Source organism: Primulina eburnea, chromosome 14 (genome assembly GCF_022965805.1).
Source record: "Primulina eburnea isolate SZY01 chromosome 14, ASM2296580v1, whole genome shotgun sequence".
Classification (NCBI taxonomy): Eukaryota; Viridiplantae; Streptophyta; class Magnoliopsida; order Lamiales; family Gesneriaceae; genus Primulina; species Primulina eburnea.
The window spans coordinates 23622873-23633340 of NC_133114.1; the positions used below are offsets into that span (position 1 = coordinate 23622873).

Consider the following 10468-nt stretch of genomic DNA (forward strand, 5'->3'; position numbering starts at 1 on the left):
TAGAAAAATAATCAAACTATAATAATTTCAAGTTAATTTGGTTTTCAGTTTTGCTTCAATTTGTTTTTTTTATAATTATGAAAAGAGAGACTTTTTTGTCGAAAAAAGCGCGCTTATGTTAATTTTGTTGGGCCAAATATTTTTTGCCCACATTAGATAACACAAGCCCATCCTATTATTTCAGGCCCAACAAAGTGAAACCCACCATCGTTTATTTATTATTAAAAAAAAAACCCTGATCGGCAGACCTTTATTTCTACAAAACTCTACACACAGAGAGCAGCTACCTTTCTCAACTTGCACAGCGATAATTTTTTTCCATCTCTTTGCAAGTTCACTTGTAGGGTTTGTATAGTGCTCCTTAATTATTGCAGTGTTCTCTTTCGTTTAATAGTTTTCATTTTTGATTTTTGATTTGTCGTCTTTCTTTTATTTTAGCCGAGGTTACAAGATACAAATGGGAGCACCCGTCATGTGTGAACCAAGTTTCACAGATTCTGAGTTGGATGAACATATTAGGAGTGCTCTTAAAGCTGCAACTGAGGTAATCACAGAATGATTGTTGGGTTTTTTTTTTTGTTATCATTCAATCAATCTTATTGAGTTATACTATAAATCCTACTAATAGATGCTAAATTTTACCTAATTTAGGGCGACTTCGACTACTATAACCAGCTTGTTGCAGTGATGTACCGTAAAGAACGTCTTGTTTCTGAGGAGGTGGCCCTTCTTGTGGTAAGCTGTTGTTTTTCCAAGTAAATTTGTGGGTATCCGTCGTAGATTATCCTATGAGTTAATATTTTCTATGGACTGGCAGACATGTTTGAAAGCTGTGACTGGAGCTGTTCGTTACATAGACATCACCCACCATCGGTCTCTTCTTGTTGCTGTAAGTTCATTAATTTGAATTAACTTTTGTTTTTCACTCTTGCTGTGACTTACTTTGTAATTTATTCAATATTTTTTGGTACTTCAGATATCTGGAATGAGCTTGTGGAATTATGATACCGATGTTATGGATGCATTGGTTGAGCTGCTCGCACACTTGGTATGCTAGTTGTATGTGTCCTATCTATTTACTGACATTTTTTATTGACATATTTTGTTATTGACCATTCGGCTGTTTTTCCACCTTCTAATAGGCTTCATCAAGAGGAGAATATGTTGATTTATGTTTGGAAATGCTTGTCATCAATTTCATGCCACCAACTTCTCCCTCTTCTGCTTCTTATTTTGTGGATTTATTAAAGCAATCACGTGGGCTTACTAAGAAGAACCAAGTTCTTGATCGTGTCCATTCAACTTTGCTAAATATTGCCAGGATGAGTCCTGTGCATTCACCTAGGAAGCTTGAGAAGATAGTCATAGATAGGATGCCAAACATAAAGATGAAGGAACATGTAAGATCATTTACACAATTCCTGGCTATTGTTACTTTTTATTATTGCGTTAATTTAGCGATCTAGCTAAATTTAAACACAATAACTTTGAGAACTCGCTGAAGATTGTTATTTTTCTTAACATTTATCTGTCACATGATTTCGGAGGCGACAGTATTGGTCAGCCAAAGTTTTTAGCTGTAACTACCCAAACAGGCTTTCAGTACTTCTCTCACACTTCATTGGCCTCACTTACTAGTAACGATAGAGTCAACATAATTTTATTTGCAAGTATGCCCGGTAGCATTGGCTTCATGAGTGACCACTTGGTCAAGTTCGGACAGATGAATTCAATATTAGTGCGTCAGTATGCCCGTGTTAGTCTTTAGAGCCTATGATTGTTCAGTTACTGTATGAAATTTTTATTGTGAGAGTTATTGTCCCCTGTCATGGCCTGTAATTGAAGAATGTGTTGAGATAAAGGTGCCTCAGACTGAGCTTTGTGCTTGATACATGCACTATGATGAGTGACATACTGACATTCTTTTCCCATTACATAATTCCCAGAATTATCATGAGATTTCATTGATATTTAATAGTTTATTAGGGCATTGGAATTGACTAAGAAGATCAGATGCCTTTATTTTAATCTCTTTATGTTGCAAAAGCATTTAGCTGAGTGCAATAGAATAGTAGTTTACTCAACCTTAATTTCTGTTACAATTGAGCGGAGACATGAAAGCATGAAGCTGTTTTCAGATGTGTTTCTTGGCGTGGCTGTCTTTTCTATTTACTGTATGGTTATTGTAACGTGATATCTCATTCCTTTAGGTTTTCATTGAGACATACATGGAGAATATGTTGAGATTGCTGACTGGTAGGATTAGTGAATTTGTGGGAAGCTCAATGCTGCTTTTTGCAGTTGTGGATTGCCTTAGAGATTTGGATGTAAGTTTGTTTAAAGGAATGAAATTAATTCTTGAAGACTTTTCACTGATCTGAAGTAGGTAATTCGCTGGTCCTCAATGTAGGTCGAAATAGATTGGAGTGACATTTTGAAGGATGATTTTCATAAGGGTAAGTCGGATTTGGAACTTGAAACCTTTGAAGTGCCTATTGATCATATTCAACAAGATTATAATGAGGTGCTCTTTCCTTCCTTTTCTTTTGGTTCTACGACTTTATATTTTTATTGATTACATACACCTCCTTTGCTATGAGTTTTGGTTTGCTGGTTATCATTTATCCATTACATTTGTTAGTCAGGTTGTTTTCTGATTTTATTACGCTGAACTGACAAGAAGATTCTTTTTTGTTATTCTTCATTTCTTGTTATTTGTAATTTACAAATATAGGCTTGAGCATGTCTTTTCTATCTAAAAACTATCAGAATAAACTCAATTAGACATTATTGATTATTCACGATTTTCGGCTTCAATTAAGTCCTTTTGTTAGGTAATGTCTTTTTTTTCTTATTTTCATTTTGTGTTTTGGAAAATTGGTTTTTGTTTTTTTGTTTTTGAAGGAAAAAAGGGTGCTTCTCTGTTCAGGAAGTGTTTTAAGTAAAAACAGAAATGGCTATCTGAGGAAGTTGTAACAACAGTTTTTTTTTGTCGTGTGCATTGCATGACTAAAATTTATCGCGTCTCTTGATGTTATTAATAATACATATTTATATGAAAATTAGTGCTTCCTATAAGTAAACAATAAAAAACGAATCAAGTCAAATATTGATTTCAAGTAGCTTATATTGAAAATGGTTATAATAAATTAGATCACTAAAATAACAATAGAGTGGGTTTGTAATTATACGTTAGTTGAAAAAAATATTGTTTTATTCGAAAATTGAGATTAAAATAACAATAGTGTGGGTTTGCAATGAATACTTTAGTTGGAAAAAAAATTGGTTCAAAAGTACAAACTACTGCAATCAAAGAAAAAAAATTACCTGGCCTCCACCAGGCTCAGATTTGCCCGGTAATGGGCTCCGTGGGGGTGATATTACTTATCTAATCGTGGGGGTGATATTGCTTATCTAGTCCCACGCTGCCTCATTTTGATCCACACTTTTGGTGTTTCATAATAAATGTCTACTAGATGTTGATTGATAACATGATTTTTTTTTCCATTTATTTTTATAGACAATGATATTAATTTGAAGTAATAACCTTAGGAAACTTGAGTTTGACTTATTGGGTCAAAGTCACTGTAAGCGAAAGAAGTTTCTGGTTCTGGATAATCTTTAACATTGTACCAAAACATAGACACGTTCCAGTAACGTTATTTTATATGGACTATTTTTTCTTATTTATGGATCATTTTTGTAATATAATCTCATTTATATGCCAGTTTGATTGGGAAAGTCTGATACAAAGGTTTAGTGGAGTTGATGTTGCTAGAAAGCTGGATAATCTAATGGTACTTGTATTTGAACATCTTAAAACCAGTTGTGAGAGTGGTCATCTAGTTCAGGTAAAATCTATGTTGTTTTCCATTTTAATGATGCAGATTTCTTACCTTGTTCACCTTGTAATGATGTTTAAGGTGTTTGAGACTCTTCTCCAATCATTTCGGATAACTATATTGACTGCCTATAAATCAAAATTTTGTCAGGTATTTACCATTTCTTTGGATAATTTAAAATACTGTAATTTATCATCAATTCTTTGTTCATTTACATTTTTACTTGGTGGAAGCTGTCATTAACTTTTGACTATATTTGCTATGTATCTTTTGTAGTTTATCATGTTCTACGCCTGCTCTCTGGATCCTGAAAGTTGTGGAAAAAATTTTGTCAGCATGCTTGTAAATACCTTTGTCAGTGGTCTCAATCCTGAACTGAGGTAAGGCTTAAGGTTCTTTGAGGTAAGGGTTAAGGTTTCTTTTAAGCTTTATTTTTAATGTTCATACTGTACTGTATAAATTAAATATTATTTTTGTTGAGAAGCGTGCCAATGAAATTTTGATGTTCTTTGCTCAACTCCTATGTATTTGTATATTTTTTTATCTGCAAATGGCATGCTACGGGTCAATTGTAGATACTTCTGAAATTACCACATCAAAAAACCTATTACTCTTGGGAAAAAGCGTATTATATTTTATACTCATTACTTGCAAATTAAGTCAAAATTTCATTTATTATCTCAATTTTGTTGTAAATGTGTCCAATTTTTTATGTGTTGGTCCATCAGATAATATAACAAGTTCCTACCAGAAAATTATCTAGTAGCAAAAAATGAAGGGTCCGAAGGGGTTTAACACTTGACTTACATTCTCGGAGTGAGTTCTGGAGAAGTGTGTAACTTAGGTGCATAGTTGTTAAGCGAGCGCCTGGCTGTGCCTAGGAGGAGACAGGCGCAACCAGGCACACCCCATGCACCTAGAAGGCAGGCGCAGCCCATGCCTCCTGGGTAGGGCTTAAGACAAGCGCGCTTTAGGCGCACGGCCTGTGTGAATCGCAAAAAAGCGCGCCTTATGAATGTACTAGGCTTGGAACAATTAATAAGCCAAGCCCAACCAATTTTGAAGTCCAATTAGTAAAGCCCATAACAATTTAATAACTGGAAACCTTGCGTGCATTTGGACCCTTCTGCGCATACTGAAACAATCATCCAGATAAAGAGGAACCGGGACATGGCTTGGGCCAAGGTGCACGAGCTGAGGCAGAAAGGCAAGGCGGATCTTTTGGCGCAGTTGAAAGATCTGAAAGCGGAGCTGGTGTTGCTGCGAGTGGCGAAGGTCACCGGCAGCACTCTGAACAAGCTTTCCAAGATTAAGGTGGTAAGATTTTCCATTGCCCAGGTTCTGACCGTTATATCTCAGAAGCAGAAGGCTGTTATCTGAGAGTGTACAAGAACAAGAAATATTTGCCCCTTGATCTCCATCCCAACCCAAGAAGACACGTGCCATTTGCTGCCGTCTCACTAAACACCAGGCTTCTTTGAAGACAGAAAAACAGTAAAAGTAAGAGATGTACTTTCGTGTGAGGAAATATGCTATTAAAGTTCAAGAAGCCTTCTTCTTGAGAGTGTTTTTGTATTTTTTGCAGTGTTCTGCCTAGGCGTTAGGCGGCCCTCGACTGTCCCGCCTTTGTCTAAGACGGTCTCTACAGGCATTCCGAGGCTATCTGGCGGGCAAAGCGGGCAGCGAAGGCGGTCAGTGAATTTAAAATCCTAGTCAACTAGTTAAAGTCAAATAATTTAAAAACCAGTCAAAATCAATTAATTTAAAAAACCCTAGATATAATAAAAACATTTCACTTTCTTTTATATTGACTTTTGGTTTCAAGGATCCGCTTATACCATAAGCCATCAACTGCTTCGAACCAGTCCAACCACCGTCGCCATCTACCACCTTAATTATCTTCTTGTTTGAATTTATATATTTATTTGTACGTTGTTTGCATTTATATATTTATTTGTATGTTGTTTGGATTGTATTGTATGTATTAAACTTTTTTATGCATAAACATTTTTTAATTACATATATTACATTTTTTTTTTGAACATAATTACATATATTACATAAACAATATGATTTTATATAATTATATTGCATGGTTATATATAATCGTCTATAAAAAAAAAATTTCAACCGCATAGGCGGTGCCGGGCGGTCACCTCTAGGTGTAACCTTTCGCTCAATACTATAATCGGAAATTGAAACATAGCATCTGAGGTTGCAGTGATCGAGGATGCACGACAGAAGGAATTGTCCTATGTTCCAAACTTCATCTCTTTCCTTTTCATCCGCTCTTCTCTAAATGGGCAAATTGCATGTAACCAATTAGGTTTACGATGAAACCTAGAAATCGATCACTGATCCAATTTGAATACTTCCCATTTCGAGTCAAGAGATAGATAAATAACACATTAGGCGCCAATGAGCACATTGAACTATCCATTTGTACCCATGTGGGGAGGAAAAAAACGTCTCTCTTGTTTCAGATAAGTTGTGAATAGGAGCAAACGAGAGCCCCCAATCTTTTCTCTTCCATTCTAAGTTGTATGATTGGATTGGTAAAAGATCAATGGCCTCTAGGAATAACTGTGGTTAGAAATGTTCACTTAAGATCCGATTTAATCTGCTTGCGAAGGCTTTCGCGCCTTGCTGTTAATTAAGGTGAAAGCTAGCTACTTGCTTGTTAAAGGTGCTTACCCGCGGCTATTCGTAGATCTGGAATTCTATAGTAGTGCTGCTTGAAATAATTAGTAGCAGGTATTAGGTGAGAGGGCTCCTACATCATAGTTGTTATTGTGCTTGCTGGATACCTTTCCATCATTTAACAAGGTACCGAGGTGGTAGGCGGTCATTGAATGCCCCATCACTGCCTTCCGCCAGTTTCAACATTGATTTTTGGCACATATTTGAGGGTAATGTTGAGATGATCAAAGTTTTAATTTGGTTATGATTTACGCAACAGCCTCGCCTCCCACCTCACGCCATTTACGACATTGATTTTTTGGCACATCTTTTGGGGTAATGTGGAGATGTTGAAGCTTTTATTTAGTTATGATTTACGCAATATTTTTTATTAAAGGATTTGTTATTTATATAATTTGATATCTTTGTGAAATATATTTAATTTATATGATATTGTAGTATAAAGCACTAAATGTGTGGAATTTTTAAATGTATGTTAATTGCGTTTTAATTGGATAAAGCGTGTGTTTCCACCTTGCGTCTCAGGCCCAAGGCTTCCTAGCGGTTTAGTGTGACTTGCGCCTCAAATAACTATGTTAGCTGCCATATAAGTTATTTTTCCTGATATTCATTGCCTTAATGTTTTACTCCGATCCGATTGCTAATGGACCGTGCCAATTTTTTTTACCATGTAAATTTTGTTGCATCGATTATCACTAGTCAGATTAGCTCTTTTTTCAATTTGTAAATACTTTTGTTTAGGTTTATCTACATCTTTCTCAGTGTATTATTTTCTCATATAACACATCTTTTTCACCTTTTCTAATTGTTCCTAGTTATCATTGAGCTTATTATGTTTCGACTTATCAAGATATGTAACCTGCTTATTGTTACATGCAGAATGAGTGCTGTTTCATATCTTGCTAGTTATTTGGCTCGCGCAAAATTTGTTGACATCTCACTTATTGCAACTATACTGGAAAGGTTGATACTCAACCTCTTATTACGTCTGACATTTTACTTCTTGAATGAGAAGGATTGAAGGACAAGATGCAAATTTTTGACTGCTCCATTTCTCTCACATTGCAGTGTGGTGAACTGGTGTTATGTGTACTGCAAGGAGCAGGTTGGTGACATTAATCCAAAAGCGCATAAAGTCTTTTATGCTGGATGCCAGGTGTGTAATTCCTTGATTATTTAGCTATTCCCAATCATCACAAGCTTAAGTTTCGATTACTTTCTTTTATTTTTAGTTTCCCTTTTGTGAATTTTAGAGGAGGTATGCTTTGCTTGGTCCGAGTTATTGTTAACGCAGATCTCCTTCATATTCTTGTCCTGTTGATGGGTTACCTGCCTTGTAATTGTTGTTTGGTCTGTTCATTGGTAGAGCTATAAAGACATAATGTAGAAAAGAAATCGTTTGTGCCATTGTTGATCTGAAACTACACCTGGCACTGTTATGGTGATGGTTATGGTTATGGTTATGGCTGAAGTAGATGGTGCAAAGCTATCTTGTGACGTTCTTTTCTGATGTGACTGGAGTCTGGAAGGAACATAAAAATTGTGGCGATGAAGGATGAGAGATTTATCAGAAGGAATAAATGCGAAAGGCCAGTTTTCAGAGATGGGTTGTGATTTGTGAGTGTGACAGAATACATGGAGAGAGAAAAACCTCAGTAATGAAAAACTAGGGATTCGCTTATAGGCAATTATTTTATTTTAATTATACTAGGCTAGGCAAAGAAAATGGTTGGAAAAAACTAACCTTAACTTAAAGTAGAGACGAGGAGGATATTTTTTACCCCCAGAAAGGAAATAAAGTTAACATGTTTTCTTCAAACTAATGGAACAACCAGCCAGTGACATATTTTAGTGGCGATAGTTAAGTTTCTTTGCCATCCATTAATTGGGGGCTTGGGGAACCGAGTCAAAGGAGAAACCGAGGATTTTGTTGAATTCGCTTCTACGTGTTTGGATTTCTATTCTAACCTAGAGATATAGAAACCTATTTAAGTATGAATCCGGATAAGTGGTGAAATTGACAAGAGTGACGAGTGTTGTCGTTCAATGGTTCTATGATCTTAAAGGGGACAGGTACCTGTACCCCTAATGTAGCTGTGGTGATAGCTTATGTTACCAGTTCTTTGTGAACTTATGCTTTTATTTTTCCGAGGAACGTGCGAGGAATCTGTTTCTAAATGATTTTCAACTGTTCTGTTATGTAGGCCACTATGTATATACTGTGCTTCCGCATGAGACAAATGCTTGCGATTCCTCGTCTGAAATTACAACTACTTCATATGCATATTGACGATATCCTTGGGCACCCATTGAAACCATTACAGGTAAAAAATTTGAGCACATGAGTCGTATGTATGATATTTGCTCAATAGTAATATTTCATTTTTTTTTGTCATTTTCTTCTGTCCTTGACTGAATTTCTGATTAAGTTAACCATATTAGTTGATCTTGATTCTGGTCTTCCATGTTTTGGTTTCTGTCCAGGTATGCTTGCCATCAATAGTAGAAGAATTTCTTCGGTTGGCGAAGGACCACCACATATTTTCACTGCCTCAAATCTTTGCTGACCACGGCCTCCTAGAATCGGAACATTCACGTGCATTTGGTGGGATGGATAGACTCGATGTGTTTTTTCCCTTTGATCCATGCTTATTATTGAAATGTGACAGGTTTGGTTTTTGTCTTTGTTACTCATTCTCCCATACATCTACTTCTATAATCTGGGTCGGATCTAGGATTTTGATGACAAAGATACCTTCATCTAGATTGATGACACTAGCAAATTTTTAGAAATTACTCACAAAAAATAATTCGAGGATTTTGATGAGAATGATACCTTCATCTATAGATTGATGACACGCAAATTTTTAGAAATTACACGAAATATTTTGGGGGACGACTGCGCTGTTGATCCCCTATGGAGTCTGTTTTAAAGTTTGTTCTTATTTCCTTCACACTTTTACTTGAAGATATATTCGGCCAAATTATATTTCCTGGTCGATGGTGAGAAGTACTTACGACGAAGAAGGCACGAGTGATGAAGACGAAGAAGAAGACATAGAGGCTTTTGCTGACTATGACAGGGTAGGTATTCCAATCGCTGGCCGTGCCAGGAGTTCCGACGAGGATGCTTTTGATCTTGACGAATTTGACGTCTCACTAGACAAAATGTCCATTACGCCCGGTGATACATCCCGTAAATTTGGAGGTAGTGTGCAGAGATTTATGCAGATGCCCTCGAAAATCAGACCATCTACTAGTCCCGAGTCCCTGTGATTTGTCAAATCTTTAGGAAAAAGTCAGTCTCGTTCGTCTGTTGGTGGTGTCGATTTTGTCCCGCAAAACAAGTTCTGGTTGAACAATATTTGTTGAATCAAAGTGTTGTATCAGTATCTCTTTCTATTTATTAAGCAAGACAGATATATAAAAGCCGTCAAATTGCAATTATTCTATGTGGACAGCAGTTTTAATAAAACGACGTGCTTGAGAGCCAAATGCATATCCACGTGGTACCCCAACTTCACTAATCATAGAAGCTGAAATGTCTCTAAATTTAAAAAATAACTTTCCTAACCAGTGTTTTTTCCTTGTAAAAAACCACTTTTGCCCGTTGTCACGTTCTCAATTGCGATGTTATAAGGTTACTTGTTCAGTTACTTTCATATTCATCTACGCATGAGAGGCAGAACATGTGGCAAAATCAAACTTCAATTTTCTTTTTCGGTGGTTATTTTAATTATTAAGAAATGGGTTTCCTATCCTGGCAATGTATTTCACGTAAATTTGAGTTTGAGTTAATTTTCATGGAATTTTGGTTGACACAGTAATATCAGGTACAAATGCCCTCAAAACTCACTGATTTTGGTCTACACAAAGTAATTTGGTGAAAGTTCAGTTATTTGTCTATTCTGAAATTTGTTGTTTTT

The 10468-nt window shown here is 36.1% G+C and overlaps 1 protein-coding gene and 1 pseudogene across 3 annotated transcripts; both read left to right on the forward strand.

The window, feature by feature from the left end:
* The first annotated feature begins 241 nt into the window (after positions 1-241).
* LOC140813339 (RNA polymerase I-specific transcription initiation factor rrn3-like) lies at positions 242-9989 on the forward strand. 3 transcript variants are annotated; one of them, XM_073171842.1, is made up of 16 exons: positions 242-340; positions 439-544; positions 652-735; positions 818-889; positions 977-1048; positions 1143-1400; positions 2211-2327; positions 2411-2524; positions 3729-3851; positions 3924-3992; positions 4119-4222; positions 7422-7505; positions 7611-7698; positions 8747-8866; positions 9027-9211; positions 9512-9989. In XM_073171842.1, exons 2-16 carry the CDS (start codon positions 458-460, stop codon positions 9816-9818), a joined length of 1884 nt encoding a protein of 627 aa, XP_073027943.1. In that variant the 5' UTR covers positions 242-340; positions 439-457; the 3' UTR covers positions 9819-9989. The 3 variants fall into 3 exon arrangements, with proteins under 3 accessions (XP_073027943.1, XP_073027945.1, XP_073027944.1); XM_073171843.1 differs by having other exon boundaries at positions 248-345; XM_073171844.1 differs by lacking the exon at positions 1143-1400.
* On the forward strand, positions 4229-5533 carry LOC140813340 (large ribosomal subunit protein uL29-like; annotated as a pseudogene).
* Positions 9990-10468: the final 479 nt, after the last annotated feature.

Coding starts and splice junctions, on each gene's coding strand:
- LOC140813339 (XM_073171842.1), top strand. CDS start 458: ATGGGAGCACCCGTCATGTGTGAACCAAGTTTCACAGATTCTGAGTTG. Junction 3,993..4,118: donor ATAAATCAAAATTTTGTCAG/GTATTTACCATT, acceptor TATCTTTTGTAG/TTTATCATGTTCTACGCCTG. Junction 7,506..7,610: donor ATTGCAACTATACTGGAAAG/GTTGATACTCAA, acceptor CTCACATTGCAG/TGTGGTGAACTGGTGTTATG.